This window comes from Pseudopipra pipra, chromosome 12 (assembly GCF_036250125.1).
Source record: "Pseudopipra pipra isolate bDixPip1 chromosome 12, bDixPip1.hap1, whole genome shotgun sequence".
Classification (NCBI taxonomy): domain Eukaryota; kingdom Metazoa; phylum Chordata; class Aves; order Passeriformes; family Pipridae; genus Pseudopipra; species Pseudopipra pipra.
In genome coordinates this window covers 19,891,220-19,917,104 of record NC_087560.1, presented here as the reverse complement: position 1 = coordinate 19,917,104, position 25,885 = coordinate 19,891,220, and the positions used below count along the sequence as shown (strand labels likewise).

The 25,885-nt window shown below is 42.6% G+C and overlaps 1 protein-coding gene across 10 annotated transcripts in view; it reads right to left on the bottom strand.

Moving 5' to 3' along the window:
* The window catches only part of IQCH (IQ motif containing H), a 53,163-nt gene that overhangs the window by 10,651 nt on the left and 16,627 nt on the right, over positions 1–25,885 (bottom strand). For 9 of the 10 annotated variants that reach the window (XM_064669290.1, XM_064669281.1, XM_064669288.1 and 6 more), the window contains 6 exons: positions 25,783–25,866; positions 23,350–23,525; positions 19,873–20,145; positions 17,845–18,036; positions 5,665–5,785; positions 3,772–4,058 (listed from right to left, as the gene is read on the bottom strand). In XM_064669290.1, the coding sequence (XP_064525360.1) occupies positions 3,772–4,058; positions 5,665–5,785; positions 17,845–18,036; positions 19,873–20,145; positions 23,350–23,525; positions 25,783–25,866 (1,133 nt within the window). The remainder of the gene's footprint in view (positions 1–3,771; positions 4,059–5,664; positions 5,786–17,844; positions 18,037–19,872; positions 20,146–23,349; positions 23,526–25,782; positions 25,867–25,885) is intronic. The other variant, XM_064669283.1, reaches the window with a different exon arrangement.

Genomic DNA, 25,885 nt, shown 5'->3' with positions numbered 1-25,885 from the left:
TTTTTGGTAGTTCTGAGCAAGGCTGGAAGTTGGGCCAGGCCTGAGCTGTGAAGACAAAGGCTCTGCAGCTCCCTGTGCTGCTCCTGGTTCTGGAATTAGCAGTGGGAATCTGCCTGCTGGCTCTGTCAGCCTGGCACCTTCCACCAGTAATATATCCATCCATATTCCCAAAGGGAAAGGGGCAGCTCATTATATCACATCTTGACCATACTGGTGTCCCTTGAGTTTAAGGACCTAAAATTAACTGTAATAGAACAAAGAGCACCAGAATCCTTGATATTTTTGTCTGAGGAATTCTAATTAGGGGGACTCTATTAGTTGATGACTTCCTGATTTCTTCTCACCAGTAAGTGTTGTTTGCTGAGGATTTTGGTGTATTTGACTCTCCCCTCTCTTATTTTTATTTCTCTGTGAGAAATAATCAGCATTAGGGCCACATATAATGAAGCACAACCACATCAGATCTACTTACTAGTTTGGGCTGTTCTTTTAAGTGTAGCTTTCTAGTAACATCTATTGGATTGCAACAAGTTTTCCTCTGAAGTAATAAAAATGGGTGTCCAGAGCTCCTAGAATGCCTTGAAAATCTGAGCTCTGGTGTTTTGTGCCTGGGTTTTTATTTATTATTTCATGAATATATTTCCATAGTGCATAAAGCAATGTCTGAGGAGGTCAGGTAGTTAATAACCAGATAAATTATCATCTCCTCCAGTAAATAAGGAGCTGTTGGAGGAAGGCCTGGGCAAAGGTCAAGTTTAAGTAAAGAATGATACAATCCTACAGATTAACAAACAGATTATTGAGTCCATCCTCATTTCCTGAGAACATACAATCAGGGCACGTGGGTGTTTATGACTGTCAGTGTCACATCCTGATAGGATTGCATGGAAAATTAGCATAACACAAGGAGCTTTCACCTCAAATTTGGGGATTTTCAGGACACTTCTGTTCAGAAATTAAACTGGAACAGAGCTCATTTGTAAAATCTAGAACTGACATTTGATTATCAAACCACAAATCAAAGTTCAAAGGTAGAGGGAGTAGTTAAGATTTTTAGATTGACTTAAGAGTGGTTTTAGGTCAAGCTAAGGAAAGCACAGATTAGGACTTCCCAGAATCCCACCACTAGAAAAAAAAATCAGTTAGAAATATGTCCTGCAAGAGTTGCTGGCTGTTTGTCCTGGAATTGCTCCCTGTCACAAAGGCTGCCAGGAGACTCCTCCAGTGAGCACAGCTCAGGAGCCTGCACTTCATGGCAAAGACACCTCCAGTGAATAAAGCCACAATTATACTGGAATTCTTTACAGCTTCCATCAAAATGCTTCAGCTTTAAAACACAAACTCGAGAAGGAAACATAAATTCTTAAGGAGCTACTAAATGACAGCTTTTCTTCCCCCAGTTTAACTGTTTTCTCTGTGCCTGGTACCGATGTTTGTGTTGTTGTAAAGAGCCCAAGTGCTGCTTTTAAAGAAGTGGTTGGGTGATACTGTAAAAATGTCAATTCTAAGATATTATAATGCAACCTGGGTGTTGAAGGGAGAGCTGCTTTCATGACTTGGAGCATTTGCAGGAGAATGGATGATTCCGGCAGCGCTGGCAGGGAGGCCCTTGTCCGGCTGCCATCTCGTGGCAGCTGCTGGGATGGGCTGGTGCTGCCCAAAAACTTCACTTCCAGGGCTCTAGAACTCCTCTTTCCTGCTCAATATAAGACTGGAAGATGGTTCATGGAAACACTGTGGCTCTTGTTTGAAAATAACACCTAGAAAATGCTCCACTGTCTGGAGAGACCTTCAGACACGTCGTGAATGTGTCCAACCTCAGCTGCTTATCCAACGTTCCCTCACTACTCCTACCAAGGGTTGGGACTGTGTAAAAGCCATCAGATCCATGGAAAAGGTGGCTGAGGACCCTGTTTCTCCAAATTATCTGTCCACAGAACTGTGGATGTAAGGAAGGTTATGCATTCCAGCAGTCCCACTCCATTAAGTGGGCTCCTTGACAAGTTGGGGTCTGAGCAGCAGACACTCAACACTGGGCAGGATTTCACTCTGAGGGGTCAAGGCCTTGCTCTGAATAATCAATTTGGGAAAATAGAGTGAGACTCAGAAGTGATTCAGTCCAAGTTATGCACCTAATTCTTCTCCTCCTCCACTTCTTCCCCTTGAAAACAGCGTGTCTCCACCTCCCTTCCCTCGGGAACAAGACACAGATGCTTTTAGCTGAGATAGAAGCAGATTCCTGAGGCAAACAGGGAATTGTGTGGAGTCTCCACACCATTTCTCTGCCCCCTGGATCCCTGCTGGGGTGCTCAGGGCAGCCAAGGCTCTGCCTTCCCACTGAGTTGTGTTTGACAACACACATTGTCCCTTATCCACCACAGAGTCCCTTTGCTCCCAGTGCTCCAAAGGTTGATATTTTCTGTAAAATACACTTGGAAAGAATTCCTAAGTATCTTGTACTTCCAGGAAATGCATCTGAGCCTTCCAGCTACTGCATTAAAGTGGGCACTTGTGAAATCAGAGAGTTTAATAGGATTTCTTGTTTGCCAAAAAAATAGTGCTTTCAGGAACACAATCTTTTGTGTGATCTCCCTCTCACAAGACAGATGGCCTCATTAATTGCCTCTACATCTAGTTAAATTTAAAAACCTGTGCTAAAGTTGTGGTACATGCTGACAAACATAGGAGATAGTAAGGTAGAATCAACTGAAAACAAGGGAAGAAAACCAAGACAGGGCAGACAGGAATTCTAAGAGGCCACAAGAAACACTGACTGATTTAATATGTCCTTGTTCATGCCAGGAAATGTCATAACTTCAATAATCTAGGAAGCATTCCTGGGTTTCAGTGAACTCCTGGCTTGAGGGAAACAAGTGGCACAACTCCCTGGACTTCTGTGGGTGAAGGAAGTCATCCCTTTATCTTTCCAAAGCAACTTTCCATGGAAGTTGTCCAATATGGCTTATCTGCAGTTCTAATTACAATGTGTGCCTAAACACACTTTGGGAGTCCAATGTGACTGGGATCTGTATTCCAGAGCCAACAAACTACTCTAAGGGTGGTGTGGCACTGGCACAGAGAAGCTGTGGCTGCCCCTGGATCCCTGGAAGTGTCCAAGGCCAGGTTGGATGAACTTGGAGCAACCTGGGACAGTGAAAGGGGGTGGAATGAAATGGGCTTAAAGGTCCCTTCCAACCCAACTCATTCCAGGATTCTATGATCATTCCAATTCTCTGGTTCACCACAGTCACCCTACAGTGGTTTTAGTTACCAAAATCCTGATTTTAAGCCTTCTCTGAGCTTAAACTGGATATAATTGTCACAGCACTGCTTTTGCCAATAGGTACCACATGTAACTCTTTGGGTTTAAATACAACCCTTGTGTTCAAAGCCTTTTCTCACCCCACACAAGTGGTTTTCAGACCCCTGGGAGAAACAGCCACCCCACCTCCTCAAAATCCACCTATTCCCCCCCCAGCCTTTAAATACAGGGATGTTCCCTTTTACAGTCACAACACTGAGGGTCCTCACTGAAGATTCTAGAAGAAAACAGTGCCAGAGGAGTGAAAAACAAAACAATGTCAGGAGAGTGAAAAACAAGGAGATGCACCAGGTCTAAATGTTATGCTGTTTTTAGAGCACCCACGTTCTCCCTCCCATCCAAAAGCCTGGAAATACAGTTTGCTGCAAAGGGCAAAGCTTTCTCCTGGTTGGAATTCCACAGGAAAACTGACATTCCTTGATCTCAGGGAACAGTGTGAGGTAACTCACCTGCTGCTCCATGGTTTGGGGATGGGTGAAAGCCACGAAGTCAATGGAGAAGTAGCCAAGCACCCCTTTAGATCTACAGGTGTCCCCGATTCTCCAGCAGAGCGAGTTGAGAACCGCTGGATCCACGGAGCGCTGTGGGATGGAGCTCCCAGAGGATCTGAAGGGCCCCTCAGCGTGGAGCTGGTCCCCAGAGGACACGATCCTCATCTCTCCTGTTGGCTCTATCAGCAGATCCACCGTCAGGGTAGTGACGGTGCTGGAGGGTGGGAAGGCTTCGATCACTCCACCTGGGAAGAAATGGAACAGCTGAACAGGAGCCAGAGTGTGCCCAGGTGGCCAAGAAGGCCAATGGATCCTGGCCTGGATCAGGAACAGTGTGGCCAACAGGTCCAAGGAAGTGATTCTGCCCCTGGACTCAGCGCTGGTGAGGCCACCCCTGGAGTGCTGTGTCCAGCTCTGGGCCCTCAGCTCAGGAAGGACATGGAGGTCCTGGAGCAGGTCCAGAGGAGAGCAACGAGGCTGGGGAAGGGACTGGAGCACAAGTGCTGTGAGGAGAGGCTGAGGGAGCTGGGGGGGCTCAGCCTGGAGAAGAGGAGGCTCAGGGGAGACCTCTTCACTCTCTGCAACTCCCTGACAGGAGGGGGGAGCCGGGGGGGGGTTGGGCTCTTCTCCCAGGCAATGATCAGTAAGACAAGAGGGCTGGGTCTTCAGCTGTGCCAGGGGAGGGTTAGGATGGATATTAGAAAGAATTTCTTTGCAGAGAGGGTGATCAGACATTGGAATGGGCTGCCCAGGGAAGTGGTGGATTCTCCATCCCTGGAGGTTTTTAGGATAAGACTGGATGTGGCATCAGTGCCATGGGCTGGGAACCACGGCAGGGTTGGATCAAGGGTTGGACTTGACCTTGGAGGTCCCTTCCAACCCAGCTGATTCTATGATTCTATGAACTTGGGAGCAGATCCACAAGGCACCAGCTCCTTCTGTGCTCAGGCACTGCAGGGATACAGCAAGGAAATGAATGGAAGGGGAGCAGCAGAGCTCCAGTGGATCTCTTGGAGGAGAAAGGAGACACCTCATCCACCACTGCACTGTAGAGTTCAACCAGTGGCTTTTCAGTTCCACTTCCCAGCTGGATATATCCCATATCTGGAGAAACATGTTCTGGAGTAGTGTGAGTGAATCCAGCTAAACACCAGGCCCAGAACAGCTGGGAAATACAATGTTGGGATCTTGGGGGAAGTGGTGTCTCCTGCTGTGAACTAATCCTGGAGACCCCCATCCATAGGATGGTCTCAGATAAGAGTCTGCCCTGTGGTATTCATCCACATGAAGAATTTGGTGTGGATTTGAAAACTTCCAGCATGGTTTTCCACAGGAAAATCACAAAGAAACCCACTTGGCATTCTGGATTTCCCTTTTTATTGCACATGATGCCAGAGTTCCTTTAGTCAGGATGAACTACTGTGTAATGAAATTGGTACTAGATGTGTTAACTAAAAATACTTTCAAAGCTTTGACTCATTCTTGTCTCTTCCACAGATAAAGAAGTGCATGAAATTTATATCTGAAATATTCTCTTTCTGCTGGAATTCCCTAAAGCCCTTTCCCAACCAGCCTTTAGTACAGTGCCCAAGGATAAAGGAATTGGTGCTTATGGATTCAGAATCATGTGAGAAAGGTAATCCAGGATTAATATAAGTTCAAAGCTTGGATAGGACATGTGAATGATAGAACAGTGGCCTATAATTCATTGGTAAATGAACATTTGAAGCATAATGGAGAAATAAAAGGAGATAAATATTTAAATGGGCCCGAGATTAACAAGAATATGGCATACAATATGGTATAATTACTCCTTATAACACTTCCCAGCGACTTTGCAGTCTTATTTACCTTGAGTGAGGAATGTTTGGAGGAATTTTTCCCATGTAGGGAATCGTTTCTCATTGACTGGCTGTACGTGCTGTGCTAAAAGGCCCGGCAGCTCCTGGGAGATCCTCACCAAAGCCAGCTCCTGCAGAAACAAATTAAATAGAACCACAAGCAATTTTACTACAGAAATGAAAACTGCTTGTGGGGTGATTAAAAACCAGGCCTCCAACAGGCTAAAAAAAAAAAAAAATGTGGTTACTGTTTACCCACAGTCAGGAAGCCTTTTTTAATTTTTGTGCTTACTCCTCTTCCTTCCTGCAGGAAGGTGTCCTTCTCTGAGAGGCAATCCCCCCCTCAGCACAGCAGCTCTTGCATTATAATTTATATCAATAATTGGATCTGGCAAGTGAAAATGCCAAGTACTTGGTAACTGCTTGGGATCAATAGCAGCAGTCAATAACTTCTGCATTGCTTGTATTTTGAGGCAGCATATTGAAATAGTCACATGTGCCAGCAATAGTTGTACTAGTTCTGTGGTTAAGCTCTTATATCAACCCAAACACTCCTTAGTTAAATAAATAACCTTTTCCACTCTGTAAACTATCTGCACCAAATTCCCAAGTGTGCATGTGCCTCTGTCTTTGGCAGAATTTGATTAGTCATTCCATAACTAAACCAGCTTTTTTCCTGGTTTTAAATTCTTTGTTCACACACACACACAAACACACAAAGCAACCCCATTAAATACAGAAAGTAACATTGCTTTTACTGTTCCCAGTGTCCCAGAGTACACAAGCATATAAAGTGCAAGGACCTTGACTCCATTGCTTCAGGCTCCTTTTCTTGCTGCTTCATGAGCCTCCTCCTGCTTCCCCTGGGGCTCTTGGCTTCTGTTTTACACCCTCTCTCCTCAGCACCCTGGGCTCCAGCAGATGACCAACCCTTCTCTGATCCTGACAATGTCCTAAGCCACAACCATTTTATCTTGAGCTCTGGAGGAAGGGGATAAAACTTTATGGCTGCCAGCTAAGAAGAGGAAATAAAACATTAAAGTTATTTTTCCAGAGCAGTGAGTTTGAAGAGATGGGCTTTGTCCTGGCGTGACGTAACCAAAACTACAAATTCAAACTCAGCTTCCTGGGATTTATTTACCAGAATGAGGAGGATGGACCAATGATTAGAATCACAGGATGGTTTGGGTTGGAAGGATCTTAAAGCTCATCCTGTTCACCCCCTGCCAAGGGCAGGGATATCTTCCACTATCCCAGGTTGCTCCAAGTTTGTCCAGTCTGGCCTTGAAGACTTCCAGGGATGGGGCAGTCACAGCCTTGCAGGGCAACTGGGCAACTAGGGATCAACTTTGTGCACAGGATGGATACCCCTTGTTCCTGACTGCAGTCTGAAGGAGACTCCAGGAAAAGGATTTTCTGTCTGTCCAGTCACAAATGGGGGACAATTCCTGTCCTTACCTCACGTGGAATTGACGAAAAAAATGCCTTAAAAATATTAAAAGGCTTAGAAAACAATGCTGATCTGGGCTATGTGGGCTCCTCTCATACAACAAGGAGAAAAGTGTGTTGGTGACTTTAAACACCTCAGAAAAAAATGTTAAAAATGGGTTTAAGTCAGTATATCAGTACACTAAGCAGCACAACCTCATGGCAAAAACAAAGGAGCACATCAAACGTGAGATCCAAGCTCAGAATTTACCCACCTTCAGGTTTTTCACTGCTCATTTCCCTATGATCTGTAAGGAATTTAGGGTTTGGATGGCTCAGCTGACTGACACAGCAGAGCAGTGAGCAAATATCAGTTGGCCTTGCCTTGGTTTGTATCTGTGTTGAATTATTGCTGAGCCAACAAGTCACAGGCTGAGGTGGTTCATCACTTGGTGGGAATAAATGTGGCTTTGGAGAGGGATGTGAGCCATGATGGATGTCAGGGAATTGCTGCCCCACAAATCAGCCTGCAGCTGGCAGTGCCTTCAGAGATACCTCTGTCACTCCCAGCCTCAGCCCTGAGATCTGATGACTTTGGGTTTTGGGCAATTTAAACAGAAATATAAAAACAAACCAAGACAGAGGTGTGCAATGGCTGCCTGAAAGCTTTTGATAAATCACAGGGGGGCAAAAAATGGTGGATATGTAGAAGCATTTGGGAATGCTGTGACCAAGCTTGTGTAAGTGACATTAAACTAAGAGCAGGTGCAGTGGGACAACTCTCCTTTTCAACCATTCTGAGCTGTATCTCCTTTCAGACAGAGTTGTTTTGGAGGATCACACATAGAGGTGGAAGAGAGCTCCCTAAACTGGGTGCAAAATCAAGCAGAACTTCAAAATTTTGGAGTGTACCCAAGGCCTGGCTAACCTGGCTCACTGCTGGAGGCTGCTGGTGAGACACACACTCCATTCACCTCATCTACACCTCCAGTAACCTCCTGTGCTGCTGCTCTCAGCTCACATGATGGACACTGGACAGGTAAGACTGTTGTGGCACCTCCTCCACAGGCCCAGTGTTGCTTAAACAATGTCCAGCAGCATTTCCCGGGGATTTGAACACAGGCTGAACTCAGGAGGTCTGTTGGGTGCAAAGTGCTCAGCTCAGGAGCCAAACCATGGAATGGTTTGGGTTGGAAGGGACCTTAGAAATCATCCAGTGCCACCCCCTGCCATGGGCAGAGCCACCTTCCACCAGCCCAGGTGGCTCCAAGCCCCGTCCAACCTGGCCTTGGACACTCACAGGGATGGGGCAGCCACAAGATCTCACCAACAGCACCTTGCACTTGTGACTGGGAAGGATCTGAGCAGCCAAAGCAGCCTGACAGAAAGCAAACAGGATTTTAAAGAAATAACCAATCCAAGCAAATCTGAAAAGCTTCCCTGTGAGCTCCAGCCCAACGTGACAGTGCCTTGGACAAGCAATGCCTGGATAAACAGAGTTGGGAACTGCTCTTTAAGGATCAGCACCTGGAATTCCAGTTGGAGGTTTTTTGCAACTGTAAGCTCTAAAAAGGCAATAATCCTGATTATAGGGAGTTTCAGTAGGCAAATTCAAGCCTGGATCCAACACTGACTCGTGAAGTCAAACCTTTTAAAAGGAGGAGTGCTTGGCTGGCTAATTCCATTTAAATTGCAGGGTATCTCCAGCAGAGCTTACCAATGTTTTAGCTCTTGGTGTGGCCCAAAACAATCCAGGATCACAGGCTCAACAGAAACTGGGAGCATTTGTTCAAATCTTTCAGCTGATGCTTCTTAGTACCAGTAAAAAAGCAGCAACCCAAGTACTGTTTATGCCTTGTAAAAATCTTCAGATCTTTAAATTATCCAGATTGGTTTTGCACCTTTTTATAACAATGAACAAGTATGAAAGAGGAAAAAAAAATACACCTTTTTCCCACTAAATATAAAATAATTTCTCACCCTTCTGCAAGCTGAATTTCAAAAGGCTTTCTTAGAATAGCAGTTGCAACAAAAAATTAAGATCAAATGTGGCAGATGTTGAAGGCACTGGTAGGAAATCTGCTGGAGACAGATCAGGCAGCAAAGAAAAGCCTGTTGAGAAGAGAAAAGAAGTAAATAAATAGGAAAAAGAAATACACTTAGAAATAGGAAGAAAGACCTAGGGACAGAAAGAGGCTGCAGAGCAGGAGAAAGCATGACAAAGACCCAGGGCTTTTTAGCTAAAAATCAGATGGAAAGGAAATTATTTAGACCTTGCAAGCAAATAGAGTGAAGAAAGTAACTCCAAATAAGTAAAGCTGAGTGGGCCAGAGAGGAATGAAACCAGCAGAGATCCTGAGTGATACAAACTGCCACAGCTCTGCTGAAGTCAATGAAGCCATGGCAATTTATGCCACTTGGATGGCACTATGACAATTCCTGCCATTTACAAGTAAATCCTTTCTGCTGCGATCAGTGGAGCTGGGATAACTTATTCCAGCTGCCTTGATGGGAACTGGTCCAGCCCAGCTTATTCTGATATCCTCAGTGACACCAGCAAGTGTGGGAGAGCCCAGTAACTGCTTCTGACCGTCCAAATATCCTTCACTATTTCCTATTTTGCAAATTAAACCGCTTTGATACTTTTTTCCCTAATTCAGATAGGTACACGCTGGCCAGAAACACAATTTACAGCAGTGAGCAGCACAGTGTGAGGAGTTTATAAAAATGGAAATGGTTTTGGAAGCGACACACCGAACACCCTCTATCTACTTAAAGTTTGCCACCTGATTTAAAGCCCAGGCATTTCGTCGTTAACTGCAAATTTTAAAATTAAAAAGTGCCAGTTTTGCCTTTGCACGAGCCGGGAAAGGGCGTTGGGAGCGAAGGTACCATCATGTAAAACAGCCGTCATTACCCAGCCACACAAATGTTTTTCCTATGTAAAATTGCTTTGTAAAATATTTGCTCCATCTGCTGAAAGGAGCAAAGACAATTTTCCCTGATAGCTAATGGGCCATTTCAGCTGCCTGGCAAACGGGGCTGCCACTGGCATTAAGGGGAATGGTGGGAGCAGAATTCCGCTCTTTGCCGGGATTATCTCCGAGCGCCTCCTCGGAGCTCGGCCCTTCCTCCCCTGCGGGGCTGGACACGGGGCCGGGGGCGCTCCGGCTCCGGGGGCTTTTTGTGGGGCTGAGGCACATCTGCCACGCTTCAATCCAGCAGCACAAAACAGCCTCTTCCCGTGACTGGGAGAACAAGGAGCTCAGCTCCCTTTCAACTTTGCAGCACTTAAACTGCTGTTCCTTTTTTCACACCACATGGGGCCGCGGGTTTCTCGTCTGGCTCACGCTGTCACTCCGCACGCCGAGGATTTCAATATATAAAGATCAAGCACTTCTTTTAATTCCAAATTCAGCCACAGCCACACAAAAAAAAAACCCCACAAAACCCCCCCGTGCCCCGGTCCAAACCCTCTCCCAATTGCTCCTTTCATTGTGCACTTTCCCATTTAGCATCCCTTGAAAAGCACATGTTTTACATTGTGCCCTGAACTACTCCAACATCTGCTAACAGACCAATAAAAAATAAATAAACCAGGACTGTTTAGGACGAGAGATCCTTCCCATTTCCTCGGAACACTCCTAAACTGGCAGCACAATATGCTCCCAGATCCCTGTTCAGCTTGGAGAACAATATATGCAGGGAAATCAAATATCAAATCACTGCAGCCCGTGCTGCCAAAAATCAGCAACAAAAAGGATCCTGAAAGGGCTATGAACTTCTCAAAGAATTCTGCATTTTTATGTACAGCATGTTAATTTGAAATTAGTATAATCTTAGTCATTAGTTTGCTATTTTAATCCAAAAAATCCACTTGCATTGCTGGTTTATGCATAAAAATGTGCCTCGTGTGAGGTGCAGCTTCTGCATTTTCCAGGTTCCCCACATCTCCCTTCAGAGCAAAGAAAACAATTATCGTGCTCTTCAAAAATCTCTCTTTAAAAAAAACAATCATATAGTTATTTCAAATGCAGCATTTGTAGGTTCAGGACATTAGGAAGTTAACCCTCATACAAAAAAAAAAGTAATATTTGAAGGCATCTTTTCTCTATTTTAATGAGATCTCTGCAAATGCACAAACAACTCGGGTGCCCTCAGATTAATATTGTTTTCCCAATTAATTTAGTTTTAATCTCCATAAATTTAGTGCACTTTTGTGACTTGTCCTCCTGTCTGGCTTCTCTACAGAAAGGATTCTAATGAATTCCAAAAAACGTGATTTCAGAAAGAAGAAAAGCATCATATAGAAAACCCACAGTCACTTCCCAGGAATTTTATGGCAATTGCTGTAATGCTACAGGAATTGTCAGACAAAACCTGCATTGTGTTCCACAAACAACACACACTTCAACTCCTTTTATTCCCAGAGTTGCCTATGTGTTACTTTTTGGATTTTAGCAAAACAAACATTTTTAAAATAATCCAAGCAGGCACTTTATTGGCTGCGACAACATTACCACATTTCAGATTTCTTTAGTGCTCTTGCTTTATCCTCTCCTTCCACGCTGTTATTGCTACAAACTGGCACTTAAATTCAATTGATTCAAAATATTCTGGATCCATATGGCCTCAAACCCCGGAGCTGGAGTTCTGATATTGCCTCACTGCTGTTTTCTAGCATTTGCCTCTCCTCCAGTCCCCAGATGGTGGAAGTAACATTTAAACCTCCTTTCCTCTGCCTTGTACAATAGACCTTGGCACCATTTCAACTGTTTACTCCGGTAATTAACAGCACTGATACCACAACAATTACAACTCCTACAATCTTCCCACAATAATGCTATGAATTAGTGAGAGCTAATGGCTGGAAGGTATAGTGGTTCCAGACTGCGAGATGTGTGTGTTTTTAGGATAAAATAAAAGGTACGAGCAGCACGCTCGCGGTACACAATGATTACCTAGTAATTAGTTTACACAAAGCTTCCTATTTAATGGCAAAACGCTGTAATTAACGCGTGACAGAAAATCAAAGGGTACTTTGTAAGCATATGAAAAATTAACACTGCAGGCCTATAGCTTTATGTACTGATTAGGAGCAGATTAAATCAATAGGACACAGCCCAACTGCTGCAGAGCCGATGGGTGCGGGCTGGGAACGGGGACCGGGGCTTCGACTTAACCAAGGGACACAACTCTGCTTTGTTTTACCTCAGATTTGAGAGTCACATGAATCTGTTTATTTTAATGACTTATTTTACCTCAGATATGATTCTCTCTATTCCAATCCCTATTTTACCTCAGATTTGAGAATCACCTAATTCTACTTATTTTAATCCCCTATTTTACCTCAGAGATTTGAGAATCACCTGATTCTCTCTATTCTAATCCCTAATTTTACCTCAGATTTGAGAATCACCTAATTCTACTTATTTTTCCAATCCCCTATTTTACCTCAGATTTGAGAATCAACTAATTCTACTTATTTTAATCCCCAATTTTACCTCAGAGATTTGAAAATCACCTGATTCTACTTATTTTAATCCCCAATTTTACCTCAGATTTGAGTCACCTGATTTTATTTTAATCACCTATTTTACCTCAGATTTGAGTCCCCTGATTCTCTCTATTCCAATCCCCTATTTTACCTCAAAGATTTGAGAATCAATTGATTTTATTTATTTTAATCCCCTATTTTACCTCAGAGATTTGAGAATCACCTGATTCTATCTGGATATTCTAATCCCCTATTTTACCTCAGATTTGAGAATCACCAGAAACAACATCATGGCAGACACACAGATATATTAATAAACTAAGAGAACTCCAGACAACGAATATTTCACTTATTTAGGATGGAGTGTTCACACTACAAAACAACCTGCAGCTCTATTTTTTTATACAATCAATCTCTTTCTGAAGTTCAGGACACTGGGATGTTAATCCTTTACCAAAAAAAAAGCAATATTTGAGGGTATCTTTTCTGTGTTTTAATAAGTTCTCTGCAAATGCACAAACAACTCGGATGCCCTCAGATTAATATTATTTTCTCAATTAATTTAGTTGCAATCTCTTTAAGTTTAGTGCACTTTTGTGACTTGCCCTCCTTTCTGACCTGTATCTCTAAAGAAAGGATTCTAATGAATTCCAAAAATGTGATTTCAGAAAGAAAAAAAAAAATTTTCTTTGGGTTCTTTTTCTTCTCCTCTTAAACACGGTATCAGTTAAAAGAAATGTTAAAAACCTGTCAAAATGCTGTAAATGCATTTTCTGTAGATCTGTCAGAGTTTCTGGCCCTCTTCAGGCTGGAAAAATACCACACCTGCAATTCCATGTGTACAAAAGAGTCCTTAAGAACTCCCTGGGGAGGCTTTAGGTATTACATTAAGATCAATTTTAAAAAAGAAATCAGGAAAAAAAAAGCACTGTTAGAAGCTCTACTGTGTTCAGAGAAGGTCAGGAAGGAGTGTGCTGGCAGTGCCATATTTCTAAAATGACATTTTTGGTGGTATTTTGGTTGGTTTTATTCTGACCTGCTGGCAAACAAATACTCTGAATCCCTTAACTCAGTAAAGAAACAGGATGTGGGATGGAAGCTTCAGGTTTCTTAGAGTGCATGGAATTCATTCAACCACAAAATAATCTGCTCCCCACTATTCCTGGTTTCCAGGTAATCCCAAAGTTTCCCTATTATTTATTGAAGGACTTTCAAAAGCTGAGCAAAAATGTTTTATTTAAAGGGACATTCAGCATTTTGCATTACTATCTTCCAACAGCAATCCATGCAAAATCCTGCAACCAGCATCCAAATGTTTGCTCAGACTAAAAGTTGCATTTTCTGTATTTGTCATCTTCTGAAAAGATTTTGATTTCCTCATTTTAGTGAATTAACCAAATTATAAGGAGAAGAAATAGAGACAAAATCCTGAATGAGATTCAAACACTCCCACTTCTAACAGGGGCTGTCCAAGGACATTAAATCACTTTTTTTTTCTATAACAGATACTTAATGGAGAGTTTTGAAATGGTTGTGTAGCTATGGCCAATTATAATGGTTTATTGAGAGAGCATTTGTTGCTTGTTTTTCTGTGTCTTGTTCTAGTCTTGGGTTTTCAGCTCTACTTTATATTTTTTTTTTGTCTCCAGCATGATCTGGAGACTTTAGATTTATCTTTAGACTCGCTGCAGATAAACTCACATCCTGTTGCTGGTCCTGGTGGTTAATTAAGACACAGTGTAATAAAAGATAACTCTAAAATTAATTTCAGTAGTGATTTATCCAGTGATTTACTATTTAGAGTTCTATAGTTATGCAAGAGGATGGGATGCTGCACAGTCCTGTATTATTTGATGTAAAAGGGGAATTTTTAAAAGAAGAAAAAAGGCAAGATTAACAGGAAAGTGATGTTGTCTTTCCTGTATTCATTCCTCTACTAGGGAAGAGGAATCTGGGAGCTGGAGGTGACATTTTGAGTCCCAAAATTCAGAATATTCAGGGAAGCATAAGAACAGAGCAATCATATCCACTCCTCAGATACTCACCCAGCCTCAACCACTGGCAGCTCAGAATCCCTCTAAGCCAGACACTGTCAGCAATAACAATTAATGATTTTCCATGACTTTATAGTCTCCCAGCAAGGGTCCACATAAGTTTAGGTGAGATTTCCCAAAAACTGAAGTGCTGACTCTCAACAAGAGCAAAATGCCCAGCTTCTTACACACTCTGGAATAGCATATATTAATAGTTATCATGGATATCTTTGGCTAGATATTTCAAAAAATTATTTGCTTACTCTTACAGCAGCAAAACCAATTTTGCTGCTACACATGGACTAAGTGAAGCTTGACTTTGTACAGAAGAGAGGTTGGAAAATCATCTTAGAATGGCAGAACACTTTACATGCATATGTAAAAAATGCATTTATTTGCTCCTTACAACAGTTGTTCACAGGACAGGATACAATTTAACTGCTGAGGAGCCTCAGTACTCACTGATCTCTTTGCACAGAACTAGGGCCAGATCCTGATATTCTTTTCCACACTGGAAAATATCTCCAGAACCAACCTCACAACTGCCAAACGTGCACTCGTGGAGGCAGCAGCTCCCTGGATGTTGAATATCCTTGGATTCTGGGCCTCGGGATGAATTTTTTTATGTGCTGACAGATTTCAGCAGTGCACAGTAAGCTGATGGACTTCCAGAGACATTCATGTAGTTTATGAATTCAACCCTTTATGCAGTTGCAAATTAATTGTTCAGATAACTCAGAGGCTGCATTAAGTTAACAAGGTGAAACCCATCCATAACCCTGCCCTGCACTTGGCTTTGCCCAACGTTCTATTTGAAATGAGGACTCTAAAATCAGCTTCATTTTCAGCTGGAAGAGATTTTGCCACAGTTCAAACTCGCAAAGTACATTATTTTTAATCTGTTGCCTGCTACATGCCACTGAGGAAAATCTGGGTGTCGTGTCTTAAACTGCTATGCAAATGATGCTATTTGTAAGTATTAACATAATTTAGTGCTCACAGTCATATTCTCATTTCTAATAATTCTACCAGAATGGAGAGGCTTTTCACTGTACTCCTTGCCTGCAGGATAGTCTTTCATCAAGAAGCTGAATTTTTTAATAACCTGCCAGCACACATTTTGTGTGTGGCAGCCGACGCCGGTGACACGACGTCTTCATTATCAAAAGGAACAGGTCTCCCCACTGCAACAGGACATTAAAGCATTCCTGTGCTCACAAACTGCTGCTTTGATGTTGAAATGTGTATCATTACTACGGTGTTCCTCAACAAAGGAGGATTTTAATCCTCTGCTCTGGATGGTGAGGCTCAGTAGAGATGCAGTTCATTGTATCCAAAAGGTCTCCTGCGCTACAAAAAGAGGGTAAACGAGGGAGGCAGGAAAATGTGAACACACCTACTCAAGATGTTCAAAACAGCAGCACTTTAGAGTCATGGAATCATGGAATGATTCGGGTTGGGAGGGGTCTTAAAGCTCATCTCATTCCACCCCAGGCCATGGGCAGGGACACCTTCCACTAGCCCAGGTTGTTCTGAGTTCATCCGACCTGGCCTTGGCCACTTCCAGGGATGGGGCAGCCACAGCTTCTCTGGGCAACACTTTGCCAAAGTCCACTCTGATATTGGGTTGGATTTCTGGAAGCTTTCCTGCTGACTCATGGAATAATAAATTTCATCTATTTTCCTGATGTATTTCCCAACTTCCAACACGGGTTTATGTTTAAGGGGGTGGTTAATGGGTTGATTCCTGGTTGCATCAAAGCTTAAGGTCACTGGAGTATAAAGGGAAACCAAAGGAAGGCTGGGATCACTGTGTCCTTTATGCAGAGTCACTTAGCCAGAAAGGAATTCAAAAGGCACAGCAATGGGAATACCAACACTAGGGAATGCCATTTATATTGGGAATTTACACCAGGAAAGAACTAGACTTGCTGAGTCCTGTCTGCTGCCGTGACTCAGGAGGTGGGAGCAGGACCTGGATATACCATCAGCTTTATATCCCAGGCAATGCTCCCACTGGGATGACTCTCCAGGGCTCTGCTTTATCCTGCCTGACTTGCAGGGAGTGAGGGATCTTCAGCAGATTAGAAATTAGCCCTTCAGCTTTATATCATAAACTCTGCTTTATAATGTGGAATTACTTTGCAGTTGTCAAATGCAGCAGAACTGTAATCAGCACAATTTGAAATTTTAATACACAATATAATTCAATCAACCCCAAATTTCAAAACAGTTTTGATGGAATTAAAAAAATCAGAAGAGCTATAATGAGTAGTTTATGTAAATTAAACAATTTTTCTGGATACATTCCTTCTGGCTTTAAAACCATTACATTAGGAATGAATTTGGCAAGATATACAGAAATATCAAATGCTTATTGGAATTAACACATTTAAATACCAATGAATATTTAAACTACAAATAGTTCTCTGAATGCCAGAACTAATGAAGGCTGGTTTCATATGGATTTTTCTGAGGTTGAAATGTATCATCTTCCAGCCTCTCAATCCTGGGGATTCTTAGGAATCTACAAGTGCTTGAGTTCATGCTATAATGTTTCCCTCAGTTAAATATTTATAGATCTCTCTCCTTACCTAAACACCCATGAAACTTGCAGGAGTCTAATGATCTCCAAGACCTCAAGTGTTCTGTCTCATAAAGGTTTAAAAGCTATTAGTGAGGCAAAATGGACAGAAAAAATAATCCTCAGAGAAACAGATTTAAAACCAATCAGTTTGTATGCGGCTTCAAATTAGTGTTGTTCAACTAAATCCAGCTCTTTGTTCCAATAATTCCAAATTTCTATGTTTCTATGATGAAAATGGATGCTGAACTATCCTAGTTTATCATATTGGCTTTTGGTAGCATTTGCTACAGATATGTTTGTAGGACTGAGGTTATAAGTCTACAATTTTAATTACAGACTTAAATAGGCTCTGCTGTCTATATACTTTCATTTCTGTGTCCTCACTTTGGATAAAAGCTGTGTAAAATGTGCCCATTGTTGCACAGGAATGAAGTGTTATGCCACACAAGGTATCCCACAGTTAGAATGCCAGTCATCCATTTATATTTTGGAATATTTAAGTGTTACCTATTGCTTTGCACAAGCCAGTCTGGATTGCAATAACCAACATTTCCCTTAAAATGAAGGCCCAGAGAAGAGATTTAAGTGAGGAGGAACCTCAGTGGGCCATTGACACAACAACCAAGCTGCTCTTTTGTTACTTACACGTGCCTGGCTCCCACTCCACCCCTCAGGGCCGTGGCTCTGCCATTCCTCCTGGAGCCAGTGGTGGCATTCCAAGTGGGAAATCCCATCCCAGTAGGCAGTGCCATTTCCTCCCCGTTCCTCATTCATCTTCAACACCCAGCGCTGCACTCCCACGTTGTCCACGACGAGCTGGCTGAGGGCACGGATCAGCTGGGGAGCAACAACAGCACAAATGACAACATCAAACCCTTCCTCAGGCTCCCAGCTCTCAAACATTTGGACTCAAAAGTTCATTTTCTAAATATGGTTTCATTTTCTAAACACGGTTTCATTTTCTCAGAGATGCCTGTGTTGTTACAGCTGTTTGGACACAGTGAAAACAACCCTGGACATTTTTTGGTGAAGGCTCCACGGCCTTCATGCTGGAGTTGCATCCCTGTATTCTGCAGAGAGGGATTTGCCTGCCCAAGCTTCTTTGTCTGCTGAGGAGCTGAGGTTTTGGATAATCAGAACTGCTCAATAAGTGTTTGTGACAGGGAACAACACGGGATGGACGACACTATTTGCAAAATGGAGACAAAAATGTGCCAGAGTTTCCCACCAGCCAAAACAGCTGTGAAATTCTCCTACTGGAGAGTACATTACAAGGTTATAAATGTAGGAAGGAGTTACCAGGCAGGCTTTATAAAAATGCTAATTATTTATTTGTGTATGTACCCAGATTTAAATGGCTTTAAAATGCCTTTTGCCCAGCTGGTGCAGGATGCAATTAGCTTCTTAGAAGCTGCAAATGACTTTGAACCTGGTAAAAGTATTATCAGATCTTGGTGCATTGGCTACAGTCTTCTACATTTTACATAGTAATTTGGGGGGCTTTTGTTTCCTTCTTTTTTAGATTTAGATTTTTAAGATTGACCTAAAATACGATTACATGTGTTCCATTTGTAGCTTTTGAGAATCACATAAATGTGTTTTTCTTGATGGCTCCCCTACAGTAATGAAAAGGATCAATAATATTGTAAAGACTGCACCAATCACAAAGAATTATGTGCTATCTTTAAGTGAAAATTGAATTGTGCTTTACCATAGTGTCACCTTGCTTTGATTATTTAACCTAAAATGTCAATATTTCATACAAGGAAACAACAGAAGTAAAACTTCCCTAACCCTGTGGTGAGAACCAAAAGTCCTGTTAAATAATTTACATGAATCAAATAAATCAAGCAGCTGTTTTTCAGGTCATTGATCATATATTTGTTTCATCTGCTATGGAAGTTGCAATGTATTTGTGCAGCTTGGATTGTTCAGTGTTAAAGGTGATTAAGAAAAAGCAAAGCAATGTGAAAAGCCTCTTGAAGAAGCAGGAATACCCACAAACCTTGGCAGTGATTATTTTCCTGCAGGAGATGTCACAACACCAGGGAAGTGTTTTTAAAACATCATACTTAGACACAGCATTGCAAATTGCAACATCAGCTTAAAGAATAAAATATTGAGGCACTGCCAGCAAAATAAACATGGAAACACAGCACAGAAAAGTCCTGTGCCTTGTAATTTTAGTTTAGGGATCTTTTGTTCTTTTCTTGCTGGTCATGCCAACAGGGTCAATGAATTTAGCAATGACAGGTTGGGTACAAAGATGCTCAGCTGCAAAGGTGCTCAGGGAACCTCACTTTGAACAGCTGGTTGCATAAGTGGAAGAAATTTTCCCTTCATTTTCCCAGAAATCCTTGTTCTACCTTCAGTCTCTGGTAACACTAATTCATTGAGGCCATAACTTCACCCATGGAGCAGCAGCACAAACTTCTGCAATCACTGGACCAAACACACAGATATTCTCAAGACACCATGAAGAATCTCAGAGGAACTGTATTCCTTCCTGACTAGGGCACAAAGTGCATTTCATTGGTCAGTTAGAGGCAAGAAAGAACCCAACCTCACACAAGCCTTGACCAGACCCAGCGAGGCTCCAATCAGCAGATAAATTATCCAGATTTGCCCCCCACCAAGCACCCGTTGTCACACCCCAGGGCACGCCCTGCTTACCTGCTCCCTGCTGTGGATGTCAGATTCTCCAGGAGGGGTTGGCACACAAGCACTGGCAAAAATCCTTTTGCTGCCAGACTTGGTGCCGTAGAGCTGAGCCACCTCTGGCCCCGGGCCCAGCACGGGCACGTCGAGCATGTCGGCCACCGCCAGGTCATCGGCGTGGGGAACCCCCCCAACCACGTAGGCATCCCTGCTCTGGATGAGAACCTGGATCCTCTGCATTGTCCTGGGACTGTACTTGAGCTGAGTGGCCAGGCACATGTGATGCTGCTGGAGAAGGAGAGCATCACTCTTGTTAAAAGGTGTTTTTCCTACCCCGTGAACCTGATTCCTGCCGTTGCCCACAATAAATCCATTATTAATAGCGGGCTGGGTTATGACCCATCCTGTAGCTTAGCAGTTTAAATTGATAAAAGCTGTTGGGGTGAGGCTCCATAATCGTGCACATCTTTAGTGTGTTGGAAATGGCCTCATTGGGAATAGAACTAATTACTCCACATCTGTATTTATTTGATCCATGTGGAATTATCCTTCTGTCAGTCGGCAGAGAGGCTGGTGGCCTTTGGATAATAGTGATTCATCTCAGCAACACTCCTGGCATGGTTTAACTCTAAAGCTCCTGAAAATCAATACAAAAATTAAGAACACCCCCACCCTCAACAGCAGGGAAAGTATTTCACATACAGTTCAGTGGTATTTTAAATGATTCCCTGAGAATAAAACACTTTGATTTACAAAAGCTTTCAGTGCTCACATTAAATTACTGGGGACATACATTTCCATTCCACTAACAACTAACCCTAAACAACTGCAGAGGACTCAAGGAGAGGGGAGTAGTTTTGTGCCTTTTTAAAGTACAAGGGATCCAACTTTTTGGAAGGAATTTTTCATTTCTCCTAAAAAAGATCCTTTGCTGAACAAGCTGCTCGTGACATATCCTATAACCTCTGAATTTAAACTAGACACTGGTCATGGCCTCATAAATGTTTTCTATCTGCAGATATCCTAATTATTTTCCCAAAAATATAGAGGTGCACTGAGATAAGAGACACAGAGGGATGGAAAAAGGGTACAAGAGAAATCCACATGTATGGATCGTCATAAACAATGTTGTCATAAACAAATCATAATCCTAACAAGAAGCAAATCATCTCCCCACTGAGATTTCATCCAATTTAGGCCTCAGTCAGGAGGTATTCCTTTTCAGGATAGTGTAAATCCTGGATTTTCTTGGCATTTCCAGGGCTGGAGAACCCAGAATATTTTCCTTCCAAGTCCTGGAAGTTCTTTCATGGGGACTGAAGTATAAATCTTGATTCCATCACTAGGATGGGGATGATGCTGGAAAATGAGATGGAGGAGCCCCTGGAAGAGGGCAAAAGGAATCCCTTCTGTCTCTTCTCAGTGCTTTCTCAGAGCAAACACAGCTCCACAAAGTGCCCAAACCTCTCTGCAAAGGAGCAGACACTGCAAGGACAGGGAGAACATCAGTCAGAGAAATGGGATACTCTCCAAAATTCCAGTAGGAAAAAGGGAACCACAGAAGTTTAAGGACATTAAGAACAACAAACAAGTTTCCTGAAGCCTTTTCCCTTCCATGAGTGTTGTAACCAGGTTCTGATCCCCGTGTTTCCTGAGCACAGGGAGCTGCCCCATTCCATAGGTTCCATGGCAGAGCTGTGCCATGGAGAGAAGGGGATCAATTCCCAGCCCCGGTCACTCCCTCCCCGGGGCCACGAGTGGGGATGGAGGGATGGGATTTGCTTTGTGTCTCTCAATAATGGATTTTACAGTTAATTAAGGAGTGCAGGAAACAGGCTGTAAAATCTGGTTCATTCCTGCTTTGAGAGCATGGCTGCCATGATATATGGCAGTGGGGGGGAGAGCAGGGAAAAGCAGGGCTGAGGAATCCTCAGAATTCCTGCAGGACTGCCTGGAACAGAGTCAGGAGATGAACCAAAGGGCTGGTTCTTGGTTATTGTTTTGTTTGAAACTCCTCAAGATCAGAGGAGCTGCCCTTGGCATCAGCCTCCCCACGAGGAGCAAAGCCAGCACCATCCAGGTTTGATCCTCTGCTTGTGGAAGATCAGGACCATCTCTGTCTTTCCCACAGCTTTTCCTTCCACCCAGTCCCACCAAAACTGCTGGAAAACTAGACAAGACTGATTTGTGCTTCTAAAAGGAGCCTGCTAAGGTGGCCTTCAAGCCACACTTGCATTCATTAGGTATAAATGTAGATACATTAAGTGCAACAAAAGCTTTTTGTTAAGTAACCCAGAGGAAAGATCCTTAAAAAAAACTTACAAAGCTCAAACTCTTCCCCAGCCAAAACTGGCAGTGAAGCCAAGGATCAGTTCTGAGCACAGATTCCTCTCTGCACAGAAGATCTATCCCTTGGACACATCAGTTATTAGAAGGTAAAGAACACATGGTTCATGCAAACAAGTGAATTGGAGGATTTTGTGTATAAACTAAAGAGCCAAGGGTGAACCTCAACCTGGTATCACCCAAAACATGGGATGGCCCATCTTCCCAGACAGAATTCACCACTAATACACCAATATTTGGTAGTTAGTACTGGAAAATAACTCTGTATCCAGAGAAAAATCAGCTACAGTTGTTAAAATGCAATTTAAAAAGAAAAAAAAAATATTAAAAACAGCAGCAGGGCTCCAAGCAAAGACCCTGAATCTGCCACAAAGTTTCACAAAAATCAGATCCCAGCTAAGACACCGTAGATTTAATATTTACAATATAAAACTATTCACTGTAAAAAGTCTTCACTGCACTGCACCATTTTTACAAACACTGTACACAGTGTACATTAACTAAGGTCTCTTTTTAGATCATGTTTTAGCACATGGAGTTAAACCTGAATGGACAGGTTTGCAACTAAGATTTCTGTATTATTATGTATTAATCTGGAACCCTTCTTTCTGTATTATTGGAACTAATATTTCTGTATTACTATTTTTCTGGAACCCTTCTTTCTGTATTATTGGAACTAATATTTCTGTATTATTCTGTTCTGTTCCAAACCAATATTTCTGTATTATCACCTAACTTGTTTTAAGTTCTGTTCTTTAAGAAGCTCTGCACTGGATTTAATTGCAAGAAACAGTGCAAACACAGCAATGATTGAATGCTGGGCTACCCAGAGATAAAGTTTGAGTAATAAGAATGGTTTATTGCTATGATTTGCTTAGAGATATAAATCTATCAACTTCCCAGTCCCAAGCACACAGTCAGGAGGGACAGCAGCCTACAAATAGCCAATATAGGACTATCTCAACCAAGCCTATAAAGCTAAACCAGGATATTTATTTCCAATGCTCTAACTAGTAGTCTAATCAGTAAAGCCCTTAAACTTGCAATAATATTTCACTGATGGGTACCAGAGCGTTGCAAGTTATAAAATTTCCAATTTAATTTTACTGCATCCCTCGAGCTGTAGTAATTAGGAGACAAACTCACGGGGAAGCTGTTTATAGCTTCAGGGGTGAGAATTCTGAACCTGTCCTGCAGGTCACCCATGTCCTCGGGGTTCCCAGATCTAACAGCTGCCTGCAGACCCAGGAGTTTATTGTAATACTGCAGTAGCTCCTCACTCAGAGGAAGGGGGCAGATGTAGATGACGTCCACGTTGGCATCTGAAACAAAGGGGCACAGTGTTCATTACTGGGAGAAAGGTGAACCCCCTTCCCAACACAACCCCATCGTTCCTGAGCCTTTGCTAACAAACAGCTTCCCTCAAAGAGCACTGCAGATAAACACGGGGGCTAACTCCCAAATCTTAGTGCTTTAAGTGCTTTTTCTGTGCTCCTGCACTTCTCTGAAGACAGGTCAGCAACCCAAGGAAGGGGCTGGTTTTCAGGATTCAGTCTGCAGCACACACTGGGGGCAGGATTTGGGAAGTGTTGCAGAGGATTCCTCTGCCCGACTCACACGAACATCGGTGGGAGTTGAGCCGCTTTAAAAATACACCCCATTAACAGCAGGAAATGATAAAACTGAGCTCTCCAGTTTAGAAAGCTGGTGAAACTGCAATTTCCTAATGCTGCCTGGATTTTCCAGGGCCTGTTCCTATTCCTGTTCCCAGAAAAGCTCACGGTGGGAAATCATGAATAACTATTGCTGGGCATGTGAATGTGCAGATCAGTCACACACCACGGTGTGGAAATCTGCTTTTCTGCCTGGAACACAGCTAGGGCTGAAAGACACTTAGAGGTGAGAAAACCTTTAAATAGATGCTGTTTTGGAAAATTTTAACTACTCTGCTCTGCTAAAATATTCATGTTAATAGATGAGCTAATGAATGAATGGGCCCTGTAACATCAATAGGATACACTGCAAAGAGCACTCCCAGATTGTGATCCAAAGCAGTGGGAAGTCTTTCATTGTTTTACTGTGCACTGGGAAGTGCCAGGGAAAACTGCTATTCCATGGGAATGAATCAGCAGCAAAGCAGGGATTGGATAAGGAAAGCCTGAGCCTTATGCTGGAAAGGAATAAGAGATTCTATTCATTCTCTTAGTTTTGCTACAGAGCTGCAGGAAAACAATCCACGTCAAAAAGTAAGGCCAGAACCTCAACTGAGGTATTAAAAGCAGTACAGAGCCCACAATCACTCTTTATATAATCCAGTTCATTACCAGATAACTTTTAAAAATAATTAAAAGAGCTGTTCATCAGTCAGTACTCTCTTGCTTTTAGGCATTTCCTCATTTCACTGCACAATGAGCCTGAAAATTTACCAGCCAGGGCACAAAGTAGTTGCCAAGGAGGGCTGTGATGCTGAAGGCACTGTCAAAAATGGACAAACTCCAGTGAATTTGGTGAATAAAATGCTGCAGAACATTTGACTACTCTTAGCACTGCCCTATAAAGACAGGTACAAGTCTCCTTTGGACACAGTGGGGCTCCAGGGACAGATTAACTCCCAACTAGCAAAGAAATCCTCTGCTTTTCCAAAGAAAAAGAGAACCAAAGTGGTAAATCTCAGTGCTCCTCTGCCAGGCACAGGTAAAGCATCTGATTTGGATAATAATTGAGTTAATATTTCACTGCTTCCTATCTTCCTCATGGTCTGATTTACAGTAGAATCAATTTTCATGTTCACACATGAGAAAAAAAATGCCTGTTTAATGTGTGACTTTGTCCCTTTAAGTTTCTATCATTTTATGGCCAAAAAATCCCCTACGTCAAAAAAACAAACAAAAAACTCCCCAAAAACTGTACTGTGGAAAAAAACCAATATTGGTGCCCAGATAATATACAAAGGCAATTACATTATTATTTTAGGGCAACTGCAAATTTCTGGCTCTAATATATTTTGGTTACAAACTTCCTAAATGGCATTTATAAAATAATAATGATACTGAAATATATATGAATCATGCAAAGTATGTCATTCCAGGGAGCCAAGGAAGTTGGTCACTGATATATATATAATATCTTTCCCTGCTTTGGTTAAAAGAGGACTGTCAGGAAAAAAAAAAAAAACAACAAACCAACAACTTTTAAATGGATGTCTTTTGTCTCATTTGCTGATGTTAAAAAAAATTGGTTTAAATAAGGGCTTGCTCTTTTCTAGCACATCTTTCTCTCCCTGTGAGCCTGAATGAGCACTAACAGAATTAGCTACCTAATTTTGTAGAACACTAAACACTTTGTGGTGCTCAGCATGTCACAGGATGAGGCTGCTTTACCTTATCACAGAGGCAGGAAGAACCAGCAGGTTTGTTTTTTTTATGAATAACGTGGACAGGAGCAAAACTCCCCAGCAGATAAATTCCTTCTCTGTGCTCCATATTTAACAGGAACACAAAGAGTCCTCGGGTGGTTTTTGTTTCAGTCACAACTGTGGGCAAATAATGCAAAAGCAGGAGGCAGGAGCTCCTCACATACCCAGGATGTCACACAGCCTTCCCATCTGCATGTTCTGCTGCACAGCAAGATCAGGGAGGTGCTCACGGATGCCTTGGGAATATCCTGGAAAACAAGGAAAGCC